The 23,179-nt window shown below is 38.7% G+C and overlaps 1 protein-coding gene across 1 annotated transcript; it reads left to right on the top strand.

Moving 5' to 3' along the window:
- The first annotated feature begins 2,514 nt into the window (after positions 1-2,514).
- Positions 2,515-21,978, top strand: LOC149305537 (type II phosphatidylinositol 4,5-bisphosphate 4-phosphatase). The gene is made up of 7 exons (XM_089477420.1): positions 2,515-2,617; positions 10,915-11,063; positions 12,226-12,332; positions 12,873-12,996; positions 14,604-14,656; positions 18,615-18,705; positions 21,835-21,978. Exons 1-7 carry the CDS (start codon positions 2,515-2,517, stop codon positions 21,976-21,978), a joined length of 771 nt encoding a protein of 256 aa, XP_089333546.1.
- The last annotated feature ends 1,201 nt before the right edge of the window (positions 21,979-23,179 follow it).

Genomic DNA, 23,179 nt, shown 5'->3' with positions numbered 1-23,179 from the left:
CCATAGTATAGTGCATTTTATAGACTTCTTTCCAGTTAAAGTAGACATCTGGTCATCTTAGTCTCTGTCTTCATTGATAATAGGATTGAAGTTCATTAGCCCACGTAAACTGAATTGTTCCCAAGTACAGCGTGGCCTCAAGATCATTCCTAAACTCCTTTAGGTGTTTATTTAGAGTAAGACAGCAGGAGGTGGGTCTTAAGATTTGGGGTTGTTTGTGATAAGGTTGTGTGTTTTTTCTTAAAAGCACTTGATTTTGAAAATTAGGCTCCTGGCATTTCCGCCTGGGTTTATTATAAACATAATACATGGTAACTTTTAGGCTCTGGCTACCTGGAGCCCCTCTTGCGGGATATGGCCAAGATTACCCGCTGGCATCGGTGGTCCTGCTGACGTTGTGTAACACACCCCATTTAAGGGGAAAATGGGTGGGGAGTGGGGCGAATCCAGGCATTCCCAGGCATTATAATTTCCAGGCATTATAATTATGGTTGAGATATTTCCAAATTTGGTTTGGGAGTTCTTGGGAATAACCGTAGCCATAGTGTATGCCTCTCAACTGTGCCACTTTGACAGTCTTGGACAGTCCTAATTTTGCCTCTCTATCCCACTGTCCCTGCAAGCTCTTACTCTGTCCTGTTTTCCGGGACACTAGAGAATACGGTCACTAAAGAATGAATTATGCGCATGCGCAGAATTGTGCGCACACACAGTAGTGCTGTCAGTCGCGCTACCTCCCAAGCTCTGCTCCCCCAGCAACCCTATTCGACAGGAGTAAAAGTCGGAAGGTATAATAGTGACATCGCGGTGTCTTTATGGATGTTGAAGCACTTGTCTCACTTGAAAACCAAAGGGTTTCATTCATTCAAGGGCCAACACTGGTAGGCTTCTACAGCAAAAAGTGCCGAGCTGGCCCTGCATAATGTATACTTTAATCGCAGCATTGAAGGGGGTTAATTCGGCACAATCACCGAATGGAGCGATCAGACAGTAGGGGAAGGTCGGCGCTGCTCTGATATATGATAAAATTAGATGTATTACATTGAGTGTATAAGATTAGCAGTCCTGAAGCTTTTTAATTCACACTAGCCTGGCTCTGACCTGCACCCACAGACTGAACCTGGTTACAAGGAAATGTATTTTTCATCTCAACTATGAAATGTATTGGCAAACTCTATCAATGCATGCCTCGCACTGGAATCTCCTCCTTATTTTAAACACCCTGACAAATGTTAAACTCCAAATGTGTCGGCAAACATGGGAAGCTGGAGACCATATTGTGATTCAGGTGGTTTCACTCCCTACCCCCTCAGCTAATCCATGCCTTGTGCTGCAACTAACATCATTTTGTCCTTTATGAAGAATATAGTGCAGCTCGTGTTAAATATAGGTAAGTTGTATACTTGAATTTTGTCATGATGAATATTTCTCTGCAAAGGAAAACTAAGAAATGGCCATTTGTGTTTTTATCATAAGTGCACTGAATGGACCAATCAGCAGCTGATTTTTAGGTAGCAGTTTGTTTAATACAAGTTACAAACACAGTTGCGATCAAAATTTCAACCCCCCATTGCAAATCAGGTTTATTTTCAAAATGTACAGACTTTCAGCTGTTTGCAAAGAACAAATCAAACAAACGCAATTGAAATAGCTCAACAACGAATGCTATATTATATTATATATATATCATATATATATATATATATATATATATATATATATATATATAAAACACTTTCAAAAAGATGGTCAGCACTCCAGGTCTTTAAATAGACAATTTCATTTTATTCAAAGTCAACGTTTCAGTCATTACTGACTTTCATCAGGACATATATATATATATATATATCATATATGCAGCAAGTAACATAAAATCATATCAATAATAGAATGTCTACAAACTATTTTGTTCTGAGCTCATAAATGTGCAAAGTTTCCAAAGCACTCTAGGAATTCTATTCACAAACATGTAGCTGAAGCTCTGCATAAATTGTTGGCGCTATATAAAGATAATAATAATAATAATAAATATACAATGTATATCTCTTGAATACTATGCCTAGTATGTCCCTTATTGATTCCTTCCCCAATGCTACATATGCTCTCTTATTTGTATATGCCTGCTACTTAACACAAAGCTTGGAATACAGAACATACTCATATTGTCCAAAGTGTATTTTATTATGCTTGATTTATATAAATAAATATATATATATATATATAAATATGGGATATTATATACATATTCACATGCTCATCTTGTGCTATAGAAGGACATACAATTGTTCTTTCAATGCCCTTTTTTTGAAGTGTATGAGGCATGTGTCCATAAGATCATGTACATGGGAATGCATGTGATTGTCTGTCTCCACTCTGCACCAGGGGGGGTCTGTTGGGAGGGCGTATCTTGGGCAGTCTCCTCCCTTCTCCTTGTGATTCCCAGCCCTGTGACATGCAGCACATTGTGAGACGCTTCCTTCCCTCCCCTCTGGTTTAGCTGCAGCTTCTGCAGTCATGGCTGCTGATGGGATTGATGAACGCTCCCCTCTGATCTCCCCCACTTCTGGCAATGTTACCCCCACTGCTCCCCCTTACACCCAGGAGAGTAACCTGCGAGGTAAGGGATCACCCGGCCGAGCAGTGTGTGTTTGCGTGCATGTGTTCCAGCAATTCAAACTCATTGGAGGGAGGAGATAGTTCTGCAGAGTGGCTGAATCATACTGATATGTGATACACTGCAGAGGTTTGGGCTATTGTAAGACCCTCTTGCTTTGTTGTGTTTATGCTATTAAAAGTACACAGTGCCCGTCTGTGGTGGACAAGAAACAACACCTTGCATTCTTTGTATGATCTGCAGATGATTAACATGAATGATCCAGTTTTAAAACAATGCCATTTGTAAAAGGGTCTGTATTAAAGCACTTCTTGGAGCACATGTGTCCACTTAATGTGGGCCTTGTGGTCCAGGGAATGCTCAGATCTGATTTGAGGATTAGCTCTTGCAAACCAGATTATAAACATTATGTATTTAAGATCCAGCCGCTAAACTGGTGTATGGAACAAACTGGGTAGAATATATTCAGGAATTGGTTGCTTGGTGAGTACTGCTTAGCCCTGGTAAGCGTCTTTGATTAAGATCTTAATCAGATCTAATTATATGAAATAGGAAATATTCAGAATAAGTATAAATACCTGGAGTGACTATTCCTGTGTCTAGGTTAACCCCAAATAGATCAAGGGGGTTACCTTGAACGAACACACCCCTCTGACACTCCTGACTATTAAATCAAGGTGCTTGTTTAAAAGCTGTTAAGTGCCTTAATTTACAGATCCAGATGGTTAATTGATGGTCTGTTATTCCTTGTACTTGGATGTATACATCAGAGATGTCTTTGTTAGATTTGAACTGCAGCAGTGTTGTCTTTTTTTCACCCTTTTGGTGGGGGGGGGGATTTTCATATTCTAGCATATATGGAACTGGCAGAAGGATAGTGTATTTTCGTGCACTAATGCTGAAAAATGTACTTTAATATGGATTTTTAAAAAAATAAAATTCACTTACCTTTGGTAGAAGTTGCAGCTGCAGGGCTGCTGAATGCCTACTTCAAGCAGCCAGTCTGAGACAGAAAAGGGCTCCCTTTGAAATTAGAATCCATCTCCTGCACAGACTATAGCTGATGAAAGGGCCAAATGCATATGCAATGGGGACATAACAAAAAGCCTGAAATGTAAATGTTTTGAGGTTTATTATATATATTATCATTGAATTGCATTGTTCCAGGGATGGTAATACAATAGTTGTACATGATAAAGAGACCACTGAGGTCCTGAAAGTTTATGTAACTTTACATCTTTTTTCTGTGTTGACCCAATAAAAGTTATCAACTTACACTAAAGATGCCAATAGTTGTATAGGACACTTGTAGATTTAGTCCCAAATATAAGGTTTCATTTCCCTATGTTATCTTTCATCACATTATATATCAGAAAGAGGAATAAAAACAAAGCATTGAAAAATAGAATTTGATCATATAATAATGGTTGCTCTACCCCTTGCTGTAAAAATATATTTGGTATGTTGAGTATAGCCTTATCCATGTGAAAAAGGTAAAGGAAGGTCTAGCAGTGCCTCTTAAGAGGACTTTTCATGCAATAGGACGTTTGCATTGCACTCATAGTTTAGCATCAGCCAATAGCCTCAGACCTTCAGGAAAGGCAACTGTTGATGAACTCCTGTAATGTAGTGAGTTCTGTGAGTGTTTAATAAGTAAATTTTGTTGCATTTTTCGAATTCCAATGTAAACATACTAATATGTAATAATACTAATGGCGTTTAGAAACAAAATATAACACCATGTGTAAAGCTATTCAGATAAGCTGAAGGCCCATTCCCACAAAGAGAAGGAGAAGCTTAAAAGAGGGTCAAAGGCTAACTTGTAATTTAAGGAAGTCATATTTTACTGAGATGGTGGTAGATAAGTGGAACAGCCTCCCAGTTGAAGTTGTATAGGTAAATACAGTGAAGGAATTTAAACATGGCATTAAGCTTATATTCAGGACAGCATTAAGATGTCCTGAATATAAAATGAGACAAGGGCTGGTTTAGGTTTGTCTTTACATCACAAAAAATGGGCAGACTAGCTGGTTGTTATCTACTGTCCAGTTCTCTTTCTGTACGTTAGTTAAAAAACATGTAAGGTTGATGGAAGTATTTTACATTTCAGTGTTTTTTGTAAATGCATTTTTCCCATCATTAGACCTGTGCAAAGGGAAGAAAGATGTTGAGAGGAAGCAAGGTGACCGGATTATCTCTCTGCAAGCACTGTCATTACAACTGCATGTTTCATTCAGACATCACACAGCCGCTCTCTTGATAATGATTTGCCCCCTGCATGCCAGATAATGCTCCCAGAGCACTGTCTCTAGCAAAATTGTGTAATTGTTGGAGTTTAACCCTTTCATTGACACACAATCAGTTTTTGTTGTATTCCTGTTAATGGGCACTTTTTGATGCAGATAAAAATGTTCTTAAAAGTAAAGGAATTTAGTCTCCTGAGTCAGCTTTTTTTCTTTGATCCTTGGTTGGTTCCTATAATTGGTCTGTTTAACGGTGCAAATAAATTGTATTACGCTAACACAAGCTGACAATGTAGATGTTTTTCCCAATTCAGTACAGCTTTGCTTTCACATTCCTGCTCTGTGATCACAGTGAATCATTCAATGATCTCTTGAGAATAAATGCCTTACGGGACAACCTTCAATCAACAGCTTAGAGTAAGACCCCCATTTACTTATACTGAGCCCCACTGATTACTCTCAGCTAACACATCGATCTAAACACACTGACCACTCTCATCCAAATTAGTGTAAAATCAAACATACTGACCGCTATCAATCCTCCTGACATGCACTTAAACACACACCCTGCTCTCAGACTACATACACATCACTCTCAGCGACACACCTCATACATGCTCTCCATGATCACCGCTACATATATCAAGCTTAAACATACATGTGACAGCAGTTGGTGGATGACATTTCCATTGTAAGCATTCTGCTGCCAAAGCCGTACAGATAATGTTTATGTGGATACTCAGCAATGACTCAACTTTTTAATCAGATTAAGCAACTTGGGGCTCTCAGTTTAAGAGATTCCTCTTCATATAGCTATAAGGTATCTTTTTTCCTTAGCGTTATCATTTATGTTTTCACTACAGTACAAACTATTGTAAAATGTTGGGTTTGGCAAGGTGGCCATGCCTCTGGGGAAATATGTCTAGTGGCCTTTTGCTTGTGCACTGGCCTTTGTGCTTTCTTTGAAATGTTGTTCAGGGAGCTCTTTCACACGTGTGGCTTCTGAAACAAACATTGCTGACATTAACTGAGGTCCAACTGTGGGCAAGTTTTCAGCATCACTGCACGTGTCAGACCCAGACGGATATATAGGGCAGCACAGATTTCAACACATGGATCCAGCGTTCCAGCTGCTATGATGTGCAATTAACCATGTAGCTGACTGAACATCATGGGAGTGATTCCCACGGCTATATGGCCAGAGGTATCTCATTCCTATTCCTAATAATCCAGCTTCATGTAATTCTAACCCAGACTGCCACATTATATTTGTATAATGCTACATGTCCCTGTTTTACTGCAGAAGCTGCTGTGTTTTGTTGAATACTTTTATTTGACCTCTTGTATCGTTATTCATTATGAACGACCCACACTGGCATGTTCCTCCAGCATGAAGGGCTGAGCTCCCCTGTATAATGCATACATCAATGTGTAGGGAAACTGAAGAAATCTCACTGGCTTGACCATACATTATATACAGCTAGTCCAGTTGTACCTGCTGCAATAGCTTATTTGTATGCCTGGGAACTTGTGGGCTCCGGCTACTCGGAGCCTACCCTTGCGCTGACGCCGTGACATTGCGGAAAAAAACCCCATGTAAAGGGGAAATGGGCGGGGAGTGGGGCATGTCAGGACCCTGCTTTCTCTGACCCTGAGGATTCGGGTGTTGACCTGGAGAAGTCGCGCTTCAAACCGGGGAGAGTTCACAGGTATGCTTATTTTGGTATTGGCCTTCTTAATGTATCGTAAAGGAACTCAATCAACTCTCCGTTTAGTGAATTGATCCTTCTGTTTTTAACTCCCATACGAGATTGGTACATGCAGCAAGTCCCACAAAATTGGTGCCTTTCTCGTTATGGAAGCCCTATGAATGGCCTGCATGGTGGTGACTATTACATCTTTTTACAAGTGCTTGGAGTGCTCAATCACTTCTGGTAATTCTAGTATTTGTGCGTGGGTAATTTGCTTGTTTTTACTCCCACCACAGTGTTCATATTTTATTTTTCAATATTTTTTTGTTCATTGCCACAGAGCATGTTAGTTTTTAATAAGATTTCTCTAGATTTGGAGCCATTATTTTTCTCCAAAAATGAGCACTTGACACTGCTTTTGACATGACATATGGGAGCTCAAGGCAATCTCCCTGAGAGACATTTGCTGCCTTTCATCTTGTTACTGGTAATTAGCTTTTCACAGTTATCAAAAATCATCATTAACTAATTAAATTAGTCTTCCTTAACAGCCAATGCCTGAAAAAGATAAAAATACTGTTAAGTTTAATTCACTTATTTAAAAAATATTTTGTACAACTAAGTAAAGCCCTCCTACAGGAGCTTTTCACAGTGTGTTTCTTTTAATGTGCCCATTAGCCCTTAGTGACCAATGACATACCAGGTACGTCATAAAAAGATGTCCCTAGAGGACCAGTGACCATACCTGGAAAGTCTGGGTTTTGCCCGCAGACTCTTGATGATGCACCGCTTCTCCGGGGCACGGTGGTAAATCTCTGCATCGTGGGATCAGCATTTAAACACCCCCCACCAATTTCCCCTCCTACCTCCTACAAAGTTAAAGAATTTGGGGATTAACCCAAACCCATCTACCTTATCAGTCTCTGGTAGCCAGAACCTAGAAGATTACAGGAATGCTTGTACCTGTTACGTCATCCGTAATCACCACTGTTGGTCAGTCTACAGCCAATCGCATGTCGAATGACAAATGTCTCTGCTTTCTGCCTCTCTCCTTCTCACTGTGATTGGTGAAGAACACTAAGTAAAAGTGATTCACTTGGTCCCAAGATCCAGGTTTATTTATTTGTTTTATATAGGTTTAAGTTTATATTTTAAAATTAGTGAAGCATTGAATAGGGTTAGATAGGGGTTAAAAATAAATAAAAACCTAAAAAAATAAATTGTGATCTATATAAATATAAGGTGGTTCTCAAAAATGTACATATACCGTAATTTGTGTGGGTACACTAAATGAGGGAAATAATGATTGAAGAAAGACATGAAAAAATGCTTTGGTCCAGTAGTGTAAAAAAGCACCGGTTTTTAAAGGGTTAGCTGAATGTCCCCTTTAAATTCACATTTTCCCCTTACAAATGGGTGGAGGGATTCATCTGATTCCCTCCTCCATGCATTTAGCCCTCTTTCTCCACCTTTCAGCTGCTTGAGTTGCATAAGATTTGGCCAAAGACGTCTCTTGTTTACCGATGTGCTTGCGAGATATACTCGATATCAGCCAGCTTCTGCATTGTATTGCGCAAGAGTTGAGCCCGACTAGCATTTGCTGTCAGTGATTGGCCAAAGTGCACAGCAGAAGGGGTTGTATGTGCCGCTCTGGAGGTCACTGATTTTTACTTTAAGTTACTTAAGCATTCTTCTTTGGAGGGGCTTGTATGAAATTATGACCCTTTTAGAAGGTTTGTTATTTAGGGAACATATGACGGAACAAAACACATACGCAAGCGTATATTAAATTAGCCCAATGTAACAGCCTTACAGTTTCAATAAACGAATACAATAACTATAACACAAACAATAACATCAATGAGCAATACTCAACCCTTACAAAAAAATACTGCAGTTTTTTGGACATGAAAAAACTGCAATACTGCACTTTATATTCTGCGTATCCAGCAGTTATACTGTGTAGATATTTAATAAAATACAGTGTGTATGCAAATCAGATGTCTGCGAGCTTGCGTTGCATTTTTTTCCCCTATGGAATTTTGTAATTTTATGAAATTGTCTCTTTCCCTGAGCTTGTGGCCGCTTTGCTTTTGACGTGCATGTCACTGAAGAACAAAATAATTTCAACAGTTTATTGCCTAAATCCCCTGCTTTCGCCTCTTCCCCCTGTGCTGACGTTAATATCTTGTGAGGTTGTGTCAGTCCAATGGACAGTGAACCGTGTGATTTTTGAGTTGCTACAACTTTATCCAGAATGAATCAAGAAAAAAAACCTTAACGCTCGCAGTTGGTCCTAGAGTTTCATGGTTATGTTTTTAGTCGGTTCCTCTGATTGTCTATTGGGAAGTATGTTCAAGCAGTGGTTTTATATAATGTGATGCTTTGAACTTCCCATGGCCGCTTCCACCAAACATTCCCTGTCCTCCTCCATACAGTAGTGAGGAAGAGAACAATGGCTGAGATTAGGATTTTCAGTAGCTCCAAAGAAACTTGAAACATGGGTGGGGAGTGGGACCTCTCTATTGAGTTTAATCACACAGACCAGGAGACTTGATAGTCTGTTCTGATTTTCAGAGCCTCACAGTGAAACCCTAAGAGTGCTTATATAAGCTGGGCACCAGGAAACGCTATTGTGAATAGGGTCGCTACCCTTAGGACACTCTTTGAGCGGTTATTCCTGAAGCTGTGACTGGGCATGGGCTGGGTGTAGTAGAGAGAAAGGAAATAAGAAAAAAATGGATGTACAAGAAAGTGAGGAGAAAAAAGAGAGGAAGGATAGCAAAAACAGAGGCATCAGAGAAAAAAGAGTGGCGTCATGGGCGTAGGAACCGGGGGGGGGGACAGATCCCCCCCAGTAACTCATGCGGGGAGGACCAATAATGAAGAAATCCCCCCCCAGGGCCGTAGGAACCCCCCCAATAGAAGTAAGATCGGCAGCCAGGGCAACAGATCTTACGCGGTCCGCACCTCGAGCCCTGCTACTTACCTGTGGGAGGGTCTTCTGTACTGCACAGAGGAAGCGGAACCCAGCAGAGTTCACGTGACATCCCATCACATCCTGCTTCCTCTGTGCAGTACCAGAGAACGCAGAGGTAGGCTGCGCCCCCTGCTGAAGTCTGTGAGCGGCATCGAGGAGCTGCAGTGCAGGTAAGGGGGTGGGGAGGGTGTTTGAATGAATATGTGTGATTGAGGGAATAAATCTGTGAATGAATGAGTATATGAATGAATGAGTGTGTGTGATAGCATGGATGTGTAAGTGCTGGAACCTAGGCATGATGGGAGTGTGATTGCTGTTAGCAATCACACTCCTATCATGCCAAGTCAGCCAGTACATGCTGAAACCTAGCTAGCTGCCCCCCTTGTGTATTGATGCTGCCAGCAATATGGGGTCTGCACATCACTTACAGCCACCCTGTACCAGCATGTACTGGCTGCCTGGGTATGATAGGAGTGTGACTCCTAGTGTGAGAGATGGGGATAAAGTGGGGATCTGATGGGGGGAAAATGCTGTCCCCCCCCAGATTTTTAGGGGTTCCTACGCCCATGAGTGGCGTTACCTTAATGCAACAAACAGCTTGTGATTGCTCTTAAATTGTAATAACAAATATTTATTAAAATTGCAATTTTTGGGTGCAGTCCTAATCTAGTGTTATAATGTGTGATATTGGCTTGTATTGAGGAAAATCTGAGAGGTTTGCACCTTTCTCAACTTTGATTTTTTAATAATTATATCATTTACATGCTAGTTTTATTTATTTTTTATAGTGATAGTTTGTAATGCTAATATTTGTGAGTAATTAGATTCAATGTTTGTATTGATTTTAACTAATTATAAATCTGTCTTAATATAGTTAATGAAATCTGTTCTCTACAACAGAAAAAACTAACCACATTCGTTTAGGGTTCACAAACTGATTGTCTTTCCTCTTTGCCTATTATCCCAGAGCATGCAAATCCTTAGGGAAGAAATGTATATCCAGCAACTCATTCTTATTCATTTTTAACTTTGTGTGCTAATTGTGACTATATAGATTGGTTTATTCCAGTTATCTGTATGTAATATTTTAATCGATTTGTATCCAATTGGAGTAGGTCCCATTGAGTTGCATTAGTCTTAATTCTGAGCTTTCTGGATTAATCACTATAGCTAATGCGTATAACAATAATCTGGAACGGCTGAGATTGTTGTGTGTTGATCATTAATAAACAGATCTTGACTAGAAATAAAATGTAATTTCAAACAAATTGAGTCAATTGCTCAGAGTTATTGTCTTTATCATATGTCAGTGTTATGTTTTGAGGCTTTTTATTGTTTATAGCAAACACTGACTTCCTGCTTGCATGAAACATTGTCTCTGTGCAGCTGAATTACCGCCTCCGTATACAGCCATTGCCAGCCCAGATGCCAGCGGAGTCCCTGTTATAAACTGCCGTGTGTGCCAGTCTCTTATTAATTTGGATGGCAAGCTACATCAGCACGTAGTGAAATGCACAGTCTGCAATGAAGCAACGGTAAAGGGAACAGCCTCATGGAGTGATGCTATTACCTAGCATAGCAATGCAGCATATATCCAAATAATCATATAAGAGATAAAAGATGATGTTAAACAGCCATTAGGTATTTCTAAACACTTTTTTGTCTTAACCCTACTCCATACCTTTTCAGTTTGGCTGCTGAGTGAAGGAAGCTTAGTTTCTTATGTTCTTCAACAGATTTTTTTGATATTAAGCAATTACCTTGTTGGCTTCCGTGTAGCCCACCACTTACTACAAGCTGCATATAGATATTAAGTTAGATATGTTTAGTTAAGTAATAGGGCTTATATTCAGCCTAGTGGGGTATTACTATAAAATTTGAGCGTTATTGTACATTCATACGCTGGGTCGGGATCTAGTGCTGCAATTTGCCGCTGAGCTACCCAAACCTGGTACCATTCTTCTTTGTATTGAGTTAACCTCTAGTTACGTTTCAGTATTAGTAGGCAAAGCTACACTATATGGACAAAAGTATTGGGACACCTGACCATTACACCCACAGGGACTTTTGCAATAGAAATGGGGCTTCACAAACTGTTCCCACAAAGTTGGAAGCATAGCATTGTCAAAAATGTCTTGGTATGTCCCATTCAGCATACCAAGACATTTTGGACAATGCTATGCTTCTAACTTTGTGGGAACAGTTTGGTAAAGATGCTTTTATATTCCTGCATGACTCTGTCCCAGTGCACAGAGCAAGGTCCATAAAGACACGATTGGATAAGTTTGGTGTTGAAGAACTTGACTGGCCGCACAGAGCTCTGACCTCAACCCATCAAACACCTTTGGGATGAACTGGAACAGAGATCGTCCAACATCAGTGCCTGACCTCACAAATGCTCTACTGGATGAATGGGCAAAAATTCCCACAGAAACTCTCCAAAATGTTGTGGAAAGTCTTCCCAGAAGAGTGGAAGCTGTTATAGCTGCAAAGGGGGGACCAACTTCATATTAATCTATCAATATCCCAGTCCTTTTGTCCATGTAATGTAGCTTACATAGATAAGGTAAGGTACTGTCCCAAGCCTAGGATCATGGCCTTTAGACTTTATAAATCACAATCTGCAATACATTAGAGATAAAACTATTCTTTATTGTCATGTTATATGTTAATATTTTGTGTTTTATTTTATTTAAGCCAATCAAAACTCCTCCTCCAGGAAAGAAGTATGTTAGGTGTCCATGTAACTGCCTTCTCATATGTAAGGATTCATCTCGGCGAATAGGATGTCCAAGGCCCAATTGGTATGTTGCAAAGACTTATTGACAGATACTCGCAAGATATTTAATGGAGAAACCTGCGTATAGATGGTGATTTGAGACTTGTGGCAGTTAGAGGGTTATTGGTGTAGGAGACCGCATGTGGTCCTGTCTCAGTGTGAGGCAGCAGAGAATAATGCCACCGTCCATACAGATCTATATCACTGATCGTTCATGTTCCTCAACAAAACATTTATCTTCTAAATGCAGAGACTGAAAATGATTGACTCTGGGAAATAAACATAGATACCGGACTCACTATCTCTTTATGGATTATAGGCGACTATAGTCGGTGCCAGGTGGAGCTACTTCCACATGTTGCTATTCAGGCAGTGGGATTTATGTCATCTTTAAAAAAAAATTATTTACTTGGCCATCATATGTAGCTTTTTCTACATGGCAGGCAATGACTCAACTAGAGTTTTTTATTAGATGACTTGTACCTTGAATCACCTCTGATGCTGAAAGTTAGAAGAAATCTTTGAGAAATACATATTTTTTATTAATGTCTTTTTCTCTCCACAGTAGACGTATTATTAATCTTGGTCCAGTGATGCTGATTCCCGAAGAACAGCCAGCTCAGCCTGCAATTCCAGTTCAGCCAGAGGGTACCAGAGTAGTTTGTGGCCATTGCGGGAATACATTTTTAGTAAGTGTACATTTTTAAATTCTTTTGTTACCCACCACCTGTTACCTGAAAGTGTTGTTATCACCCTGCATACTAAGTTGCCCCCTTCGATCTACACATCTATCTCTGCCCAGAGTTCTTACAAAATTAGGCGCCAATGCGTTCTGCCATGCTGCTTCTACCCTCTGTAACTCTGCTACATTCGGTCAGGGGGGCCTCATCTCTAGTGACCTTAAAAAACAAAACAAAAAAAAAAAAAACATCTTTTCTCCCAAGCATTCAACTAATTCTCTTTTTTTGTTACACATTAATGTCCAATTACGTAACTACAATAAGTTAATAAATAAATAAATAAATATATATATATCTACCCCTGTAAAGCGCTTTGAGTCCCACTGGGAGAAAAGTATATATAAGTGCCTGTTGTTGTTCGCCCCCTTACACTCCATGGCCTACCATGATATCATGAAAAGAGAGGGCTTTAAACCTTTATGATGACATGGTACACAGTATGAGGGAGAAAAACACTTACAAACCACCATGGTCCCCAGTGCAGGGAACAGCCTCACACCTGGGAGGGACCCTCACTGAGCACCACGGTTGGACGTCTTGCATGATTACATGTAAAGGCGAGATTTCCTGGAAGTTTGGGTTCTTCCTACTGTGCCTTCGAATCCTGCATGACTGCGTGAATGTTCTACAAGCCCCCTTTTTTCAAACCCCCCTCCTGTCTCAATAAATAATTAAAAATTAATAATAAAAACACACACATACGTGTTTGTTTATGTAAATATATATATATTTTTTCTTGAAATTTAAAAATGGACAGGGATTTTGCAGAAATGTGTATTTTCCCCCTAGATTGTGTTTCTGTGTTATATGTATGGCGTTTAACCCTGTCTTATGTACCGTTATTTACATGAGCTGTGCAACCTACATGCATATGTTTTTTTCATAAGAATTTTTTTTTATATTTGTATCATTTGTGTGTGTATGTATGTGTGTGTGTATATATATATATATATATATGTGCTTCCTTTTTGTATTTGTTTGTATATATATATTTTATTTATATATATATATATATATATATTAGTGTGTGTGTATATAGAAAAAGCAAGATATAAATTGTAATGGTACACAAAAAATTTAAAACATATGTCTATAAAGACAATAATGCTCCAGGGTTTCTGGTACACTATACACTTTATGTGTTTTTTTTTTTATATATATATATTTTTTTATTTTAGGCATGTTTCTATCTGGTTTTTTTCCCCTGCCTTTGTGATATGTGTTGGAATTTGAGTACATGCGGGTTCAGATATGTGTGCTGTTGATATTATTTTAAATATTAGTATGTTCTCTTGTTACAATACTCGTGCTTTAATTGCAATAAACTTTGCTAAAAAATACATGTTATCAGTATCTGTTTTACGTCAGCTAAAGACTTGCTTTTACCAGAGCCTGGGAAGTTCCCCCTTTTGGGAATTCCAATTTATGAAATGTCTAGATAATGCTCTTCCAGAGGACATACAGGCACTGGGGTGTTTCGCCTAACAGTATGAACTTGTCGTCAGCTCATTCTAGGTAATTGAATCTATATCCATGTTTTCTTTCCTCTCCTGCAGTGGATGGAGTTGAGGTTTAACACGTTGGCAAAGTGCCCGCATTGCAAAAAAATGTAAGTAGATATCGACATCGCGTTAAGTAACATAACTTTCAGTATGTGAAAAATACATTTGTTTCCACCATAATTAGTCATTTCTCCTAGAAAGCAGCTGCTTTAGACCTTCAACGAATTATCGATTGCTGTCATAAATATTTAAGATCTGTAGTTTTAGGATCTCCAAGTTTTTGTATTCCCTGGGAAAGTTAGTGATTTATTCTACTTTGTTTGCCTACATTATGCAGTGGCGTTTTTTTTCGCACACACAGTTTGAAGAACTAAGTTTTACATTTTAAAAAATTCCAGCAGAATAAGAAACTTAAAATATGCATATTTTATGATTTCCAGCATTTCATTAGGTGTTCTAATACACACACACACACACACACATATTATATATAGATAGATATAATATGTATTAATATAAAATGTACCCTTATGTATGAGCCCCTGAGTTTAGAGTTGTGACAGGCTCAGTGGTTTCCTTTGCTGATTCGTAATGTAGAATGAAGGCCGATATTTGTATTGGGGAAGGTCCTTAAATAGCTGCTATTTAGCCAATCATAACAATGTCTTGGCCACAGGAAGTCTCGTGTCCACCGGACAAAACACGCCAAACTTTCCAATCGCAATAATCCCACAAAAGAAGTGCCGAGGGTTACGGCACCAAATGGAAAGCAACTTTAAAACTCTAATAGCCATTTGTCTCCAACTCATTCACTGTTATATGGCATTTGGGCCTGTTCAGAAGGCTCGCATGTCATTCGCAAAGATTATATGTAGCGGAAGTATTGGCTTCCCCTTTGACTTGGCGTTGGGGGCACCCCGCTTCCTCTGTGTGCATGCACAGTATTTCTTGTGTCATTGGTGGATAAACAATGCAATATCTGAGACTGGTTAGTAATCTCCTGAGGCCTGTGAGGGACACACTATTTCAGGTTCTTTTTCCTTCCAAGCATGCGTTATGACGTGTTATGCATAGCTAACATACAAATCCTAATATATATTAATGAAAAATGTTTGGAGGATACATTCTGGCCAGCTCAGTCTTATTTACAGACTAATAGATTGTAAGATGGAAAGGGCAGGACCCTCTACTCCATCTGTACCAGTGCTGGGTACTTTATAATTTAGTTGTTACTTTTCAATGTAATAGTCCTCAAAAGCCAGGAGCATAACTCCATCTCAACCACCGAGTTCCAGCCTTAAAGGTGAATGATGGTTTGAAGTGAGGTGAAGCCGAACACCACTTATTGAAACATATAGACGTAAATCAGCTCTCCATAGAGTCTGACTAGTTACCCTACTTGATGGTGTGTATGCTTCTATGAAATGATTCTTCAGATTTCCTTATCCAAAATATGGAAGGCATATGACATGACTTTTAAAATAAAAAATAATCATGTCTTTTGTGTACCAGTCTTCTGCCTTTGAAATGTGTGTAGATTTTAATAAAATCATCTAGACGAACCCATCCAAATCTTGAATTGATTCTACTGGAATCCCTTGAAATGTGTCATGTAGCGGTGCTTTGTAAATCAGACGTTAGCTTTTCAAGTTCACCGGGTCTTAAATGTGCTTCTGCGATCATGCAGAAATCATGTGAAGAGTTTGAAGCACTAACTATGGTCATGTATTCATTTAGTCGTAATGTTTTAATTACATTTTTTATCACTAGAGTGCTTTGATAAATGCCAGGGCTGTTTAACTCTAACACTACAGCGTTTTATGCGAGCCGCTTAGCCATGAGCTCTAATCCTTTCCTCGTGATCAATCATGGGAACGATCTTGAGGTGATATCACATCACACAGGGCACAGCAGCTGATCAATTTGGAAGTGTGAACCCACGCTCTTCTGTATGGTTACATAGGCTGAAAAAAGACATGCGTCCATCAAGTTCAGCCTTTCCTATATCCGTTAATTTGTTGCTGTTGATCCAAAAGAAGGCAAAAAAAACCCCGGTTTTGCTCTTTCCAATTTTGCACTAACCAGGGAAAAAAATTCCTTCTTGACCCCAAAATGTCAGTCAGATTTCTCCTTGGATCAATAAGCCGTTTCCCCATAATTAAAGATTATATCCCTGAATATTATGTTTTTCCAGGTATCCATCCAGTTGCTGTTTAAACGTCTGTACAGACTCCGATAAAACTACCTCTGCAGGCAGAGAATTCCACATCCTTACTGGCCTTACTGTAAAAAACCCTTTCCTCTGCCTTACACTAAATCTCCTTTCTTCCAGGCTAAACGCATGACCACGTGTCCTATGCATAGTTCTGTTTATGAACAGATTTCCACACAATGGTTTGTATTGGCCTCGAATATATTTATATAATGCTATCCTATCCCCTCTGAGGCAATGTTTTTCTAAACTAAACAGATTTAAATTAGTTAACCTTTCTTCATAACTATAGTGCTCCATTCCTTTTATTAATTTTTTATTAACTCTGTAATATACTCATTAGAAATTGGGTCCACTTAAGTATCGCTATTTCATTGTTAAATATTTATGAACATTTAAATTATCCGTAGTTAAGATTTTATTTTCCAAGAGTGGTTAACATGTCCATTATTTTATGGAGAAAATGTTTTATTATCAGTCGCAAAGTAGTACATATTTTCAGAATGCTAATCTATTTTATACGGTAAAATAATTGCATTAAATCTTTCCCGACCTCTCCCGTGATGCAGATTTGCATGTTTTAAGTTTCTTTGGTTTTCCTGTTCACACATCTTTTCTGAAGGCCCTTCTTAACTTACAGCAGCGGGAACTAACATGGCGACTTCACGGAAGCTCCAGAGGAACACTGCCACCGTAGGCAATTCATACTTCCACAATCAATCGTACTAACACCTCCAACTCCCACACGGTTCATCCGCAGCAGCACAAATCCTCACCAATTGTCCTGTTTCGCCAGCACCACTCCCATCCCTCTGTAACTTGTGTTAAGTGTATTTTCGAGCTTAGTTTGATGGCTCCCACACGATACTTGTGTTTATTTCAAGAGGATCAGTTTATGGAAAAATATATTTAGTTTCTTTTAAAAGATCACCAAAAAGTATGATGTCAAAACCTATTGAAGGGGGAATAATGAAATTCATATATTTTTGTAAAAAATTCTAAATCAATAATGTTCAACTAAATTTTTTTTTAAATGTATTATTTTTTAAATCACGTCCCATGTTGCTACATTTGCAATTCATTTCTTCCTCGACATTCTCAGGTTATTTTGTATCTTTGTGTCTTCTGTTATGCATCAAAGCATGATTGTCCATTCCAGCACCTGTCTTTGAAACATGTTCGTCTGCTTGTATCATTTCGTAATTTAAGTTTTTTCCTGGCTCTCTAGCCGCTTCCTTTGTGCAATTTGTAAGGTTTTGGCAACATCTTTTCATGTTTGCATGTATCACAATGAAATTCTTCTCATCTCTGTTAATCTTGGGCCACTGATCATTTAAGACTATGGGTGGGTGTTTGTTAGATTAGTATAGAGTAATACATCTGTACATCCCGCGATATACTCCCAAAATAATTATGTAGTTATGAAACCTTTATTTCTTTACCTATACTTTCTTGGGATTAAGAATGACATAATATAGTAACTTTTTAATCCTATCATCCATGTAGTAGACTCTCAATTTGAGCATACTGAATGTCTATGTTTCACAAATAACTAGACGCTTTGCCTAGAATAGGGTTTAGAAAGCGGGTATACGCTTGATAAAGTCTCTGAATTGTCTGTAACAACAAATAACGATCTGTTACAGATTGTTGTGCTTCCCCAATGGTGCCTAGAAAGTGCTTTGTTTTTTTACCACTTATATAATTAGGATTCACATTCCATTTCAGGAGAATGCTGTTAAATTAAACTATGAATGTATAGCTCACTGGCTGACATCCAGTTAAGGTTTTTTGTTATTTGAACAACTATGGAAATGATCAACCAAACAAATTTTTTTATTTTTTTTTTGCAGCTCCTCCGTTGGCAGTGCGCTCCCACGCAGACGCTGCTGTGCGTATATTACTATGGGAATAATCTGTATCTTTATTGGGGTTGGTTTGACGGTAAGTATAACAGTGATCCTCTTTGAATCAGTGCTAGTTTATTTCTACTATGAAGTCTAGGAGACATGTTTAGGAAGTATTCCCAGTATGGTCATTTGGAAATGTAGCTGTCTTTTTTTTTTTCTGCTGACAGCATTTGAGGACATTTTGAAGTGACTTATTTTCCAAGTTTGGTAAAACCAAAAATGTGCATAAAAATAAACACACGTTTTTAACAAACTGGATGCTTGTGTTTCTTTGTTGCTATACAAGAGCAATGGAGCTTAGAAAAGTGCCCTCTGCTGGACACAACAGGAATTACAGCAGGGTTTTCCTCCACAATAACTGTTATCATACAAAGTACATTTCAGGTAGAAACTGCATACGATAGGTATGTTTTGTGTCGGTAGGTTATGCCAATTCACTTCTCCGGTTTGCAAACCCAAGAAAATGAGATCCAGTCTGTATTTGCATTGCCAAGCTGGACAGATAAGATGAGAAAATTAAGAATATCCTACCTTCGCTTAAAGTAGTGAAGCAGTGCCTGCTGCCATGATTATATATAGTATTCATATTATGTATATATGTTTGCCTTTTTAACGGTTATGTTGCGTGTTTAGTTTTTACATTTTTGGATCCCCTGTGCTGCACATAAATGTAGCATTTGCTTTGTAAAGAGTGACATATGGCAGACGAATCTGTGGCAGCTGTATCTCTTTGTTATTTCTAAAGCGCAGCACAGGGGCGAGTGTGCTTCATCCATGTATACCAGAGGAACAATGTTTCCATATTCTCTACTGTTTCAAAGTTTGGGGCCACTTAGAAATGTTCTTGTTTTAAAATGAAAGCACAATTTTCCCATTAAGAATATAGTGCAGACATTGTTAATGTTGTAAATGACTATATTGTAGTTGGAAACGGCTGATTTTTTATATGGTATATACATAGGCGTACAGAGGCCCTTTATCACTCCCATGTTCCAATGGCACCTTGTGTTCGCTAATCCAAGTTAACGTTTAAAAAGCTAATTGATCGTTCCAAAATTCCTTTAATATAGCTATAGCTAGAAATGTCCTTGTTTTCCATGAAAACAGCTAAGCGACCCCAAAGTTTGAACAATAGTGTACTTCTCCCCATTAACCCCTTGATGACAATTGCCGGTCCGGGCACGTCACCGAAAATCGTGACGATTATGACAATTGACGTGCCAGGACCGGCACGTCTTTAAACGGGTGAAAAAATCGATCCGTGATCGATTTTTTTCACTCAAACGGTGTTGCTCTAATGCCTCGACATCGAGGCATTGAGCAACACCAAAAAAAACATTCCCGGCCCCCCCCGATCGCTCCTAGGAGCAAATAAAAAAACATGTTTGAAAGACTGCACGTCTTTCAAACATGGCGGCGCCCGCCGCCGAAAAACGGGTTTAGGAAGCGATCGCGAGTCGCTTCCTTTGCTTAGCTGGTGTTGCTAAGATGCCTCAGTATCGAGGCATCTTTGCAACACCTGTTTAGCAAAGGAAGCGACTCGCGATCGCTTCCTAAATGCTCAACTTACCTTCCCGGTGCCGGCGTCTTCGAAACACATGCGGTGTTTCAAGATGGCGGCGCCCATCAAGCCGGGGGCGGAGCCTGCTGTCATCATCGGGGGGGGGGGGGGTGTTGCTGGATGTCATGGACATCCAGTGAATAACACCCCTAGTGGTCAGATCACTCATAAGAGTGATCATGATCTGATAAATCAAAGGCAATGTTTTCTAAACATTGCCTTTGATCAGTATTGGATCTGCCTCCCTCCTTCACTTGCTTCTAGTGAGGGAGAGAGACAGATCAGTGTGTTTCTAGGTATTCTCAATAATATATATTATTATTGATCCAAAGGCTCTTATAAGAGCCACCCATTTAATATTAACCCCTTCATTGCCATTGATCACTGCATAAACAGTGATCTTGCATAGTGGCAATTGTTTTTGGGGTTCTTTTTTTTTTACATTTTTTTTTACTTTTTATTTTTTTTTGTACTTTTTTTTAGGGTTGTTTTAAATTTTTTTATTAGAGCCATTAACCCTTTCCTTCCCTACTATTTTTGCTGCAATTGTTGCCATGCAGCGGTATACGGCTGAGGAGGCATGTTCCAAATTTGGCCCTTTTGCCCCCAAACAATCTGACAAACCCATGCATGTGGGGTATCAATGTACTCAGGAGATGTTGCTGAACACATATCGTGTTGTGTGACAGTGACATATACCAGGAGCTGTAATTTTACACCTGAAGTACAAAGTATGTTTAAAAAACAGCAAAAACAATTACTATCACAAACTTTGACAAGGGTTGGTGGTAGGATTAGTGCATGGAAAGGGTTAAACTATCAGCATCTAAAATACCCTGGGGTGTCTAGTTTTCAAAAATATATGGTTTGGTGGGGTAAATTTAATTTGCTGGCTTCAAAGATGCCCCAAATACCACATGGAGACAGAATTACCAGATTCAGAGAAAAATGGTTTTGAAATAGCAAAACGCTACTTGTACTTATTGCCCCATAACGTGTAGAAGAAAGCAAAAAAACATAAAAACATTGGGTATTTCTAAACTCGGGACAAATAGTAGAATCTATTTAGCAGGTTTTTTCAGTAGTTTTTTATGATGAATAAAAGATTTTTCAAATAAAAGTGAGAAATTTTTTTTTTTTTTCAATTTTTCGTCATATTTTATTATTTTTATTATAGAAAATTACATCATATATAAAAAATTATGGTGTCTGAAGAAAGCCCTTCTTGTCCTGAAAAAAACTATATATAACTTGTGTGGGTTTAGTAAATGGGTTAAGAGAAAATTACAGCTAAACACAAACACCGCAGAAACGATAAAACAGCCATTGTCACGAAGGGTACAAAAAATAGAATCAGCCTTTGTCACGAAGGGGTTAAAGGTGGAACCAAGTGTATAAACATGATACGGGTTTGTGGTTTGGGTTATTACTATTTACTTGCTGTCAACTTAAAGGCCACGTTAAAAAATAAAAAGGACACCTGATTTCCTGGGATCTCCTGTGTATGCATTTAAAAGTACAATTTCTATAGCTTTATAAAATGTACTCTTGTTGAATATATATATATAGTGATGGTCGGTTATTTCTTGTGTTCTTTTTCAGGTTGGCACACAGGATTTTGCACGACGTTTCCACGCTACATACGTGTCCTGGGCAGTTGCTTATCTTTTAGGATTAGTGTGTCTCATCCGGGCTTGTTACTGGGGAGCCATAAAAGTTAGTTATCCAGAGCACAGCTTTGCATAGACTTGTCTAGAATGGGTATAGCGGGTGATAAGGTCTAGTGATTCTGGGCATATAACTCATTGGGTTTAAACCCTACATGGTTGGATTTTCCTCAGGACAGAAAACTGTAGGCTTCTCCAGCCCGTAGCAGCTTAAACCTCTTTCTTTAGAGATTCCAATCCATTTCTAGTAGGTGTAAGGCTGGGGAATGGACACTTTTAATACCCATTGCACTACATTATATGCAAAGTTATTTTTCATTTTTGCTGCTATTTTCAAAGCTCTGAATATATAATATATGTTTACATGTTCAGACATCTGTCCGGTGCATCGTTACAGGAATTCCGGTGTGTTTTATATTTTAACATTCGTGCTTTTTTTTTTTTGCATTTTATCTTCCATCTGTGCCATTCTCTAAGTGTTGTAAAACAGCAATCAGTATTCATATTTATGTATTACTTACAGCAGCTTTAGTTTCGTGTTCATGTTTTACTTGATATTTTAATGGCTTGCTTCTAAGGTGCGTCATAATCAAATCCCAATGAATACCCCATTTTTAGAGATCATAAATATTCTTTTTTTGTGATATAATGTTTAGTGAAATTGATCTACTTCAAAACATTTTGAATGAAACATCATATTCAAGGCAGTGTGACCCGGTGACATAGTATACCATATACTAGCATAGTCTAAAATGTTTTCTCAATGTGTAGAAATGATCCAGCTATGGGCAGAACTTGAAGTTATTGCCCTAACCTCAAGAAAAGTCCATGTAACGTATCCTCTAATAGCTGTATTCATTTTTTCAGTTGATGTAAAGTCTCGTTTTCTCTAAAATGTCAAAGTAGGTTGAATGCACCTTTTTGAGCCCTGAGCAATAAGCATCTGCTTGACATAGACCTAGCTCTGTTTTACCTAAAACACTAGATAGGACCCTTTCAGGAAATTAAATGTAAAATAGTGTACTTTTCTGTAATTTAACATTTCAAATTTTTAGGTATGAAACCTGTTTCAACAGTACTTTCATCAGCACAGAAGAAATTCTCCTACCCGCATGTAGGACCTGAACCAGATTATTGTAAGAACATTGTTTTAAATTGCACCGCAGTGTTTCTCATCACTACAACAGGGATCAACTGTAGAAATGAGTCCATAATTACTCACGGGTCTTAATTTTCTTTTTCTACTAGTATTGAAAGCCATTCCTCTCAATGCGTGGAAT

This window comes from Sceloporus occidentalis, unplaced genomic scaffold (genome assembly GCF_023333645.1).
Source record: "Sceloporus occidentalis isolate IW3139 unplaced genomic scaffold, rSceOcc1.0.p SCAF_11, whole genome shotgun sequence".
Taxonomy (NCBI): Eukaryota; Metazoa; Chordata; class Lepidosauria; order Squamata; family Phrynosomatidae; genus Sceloporus; species Sceloporus occidentalis.
The sequence above is the reverse complement of the archived record's forward strand: the minus strand, read 5'-3'. Positions and strand labels throughout refer to the sequence as shown.

What these genes read in the sequence shown, in the direction of transcription:
- LOC149305537 (XM_089477420.1), top strand. Translation starts at nt 2,515, where the DNA reads ATGGCTGCTGATGGGATTGATGAACGCTCCCCTCTGATCTCCCCCACT. An exon ending in CAGTCTGCAATGAAGCAACG is followed by an intron (nt 11,064 to 12,225) that starts GTAAAGGGAACA and finishes ATTTTATTTAAG; the next exon opens with CCAATCAAAACTCCTCCTCC. An exon ending in ATTGCGGGAATACATTTTTA is followed by an intron (nt 12,997 to 14,603) that starts GTAAGTGTACAT and finishes CCTCTCCTGCAG; the next exon opens with TGGATGGAGTTGAGGTTTAA.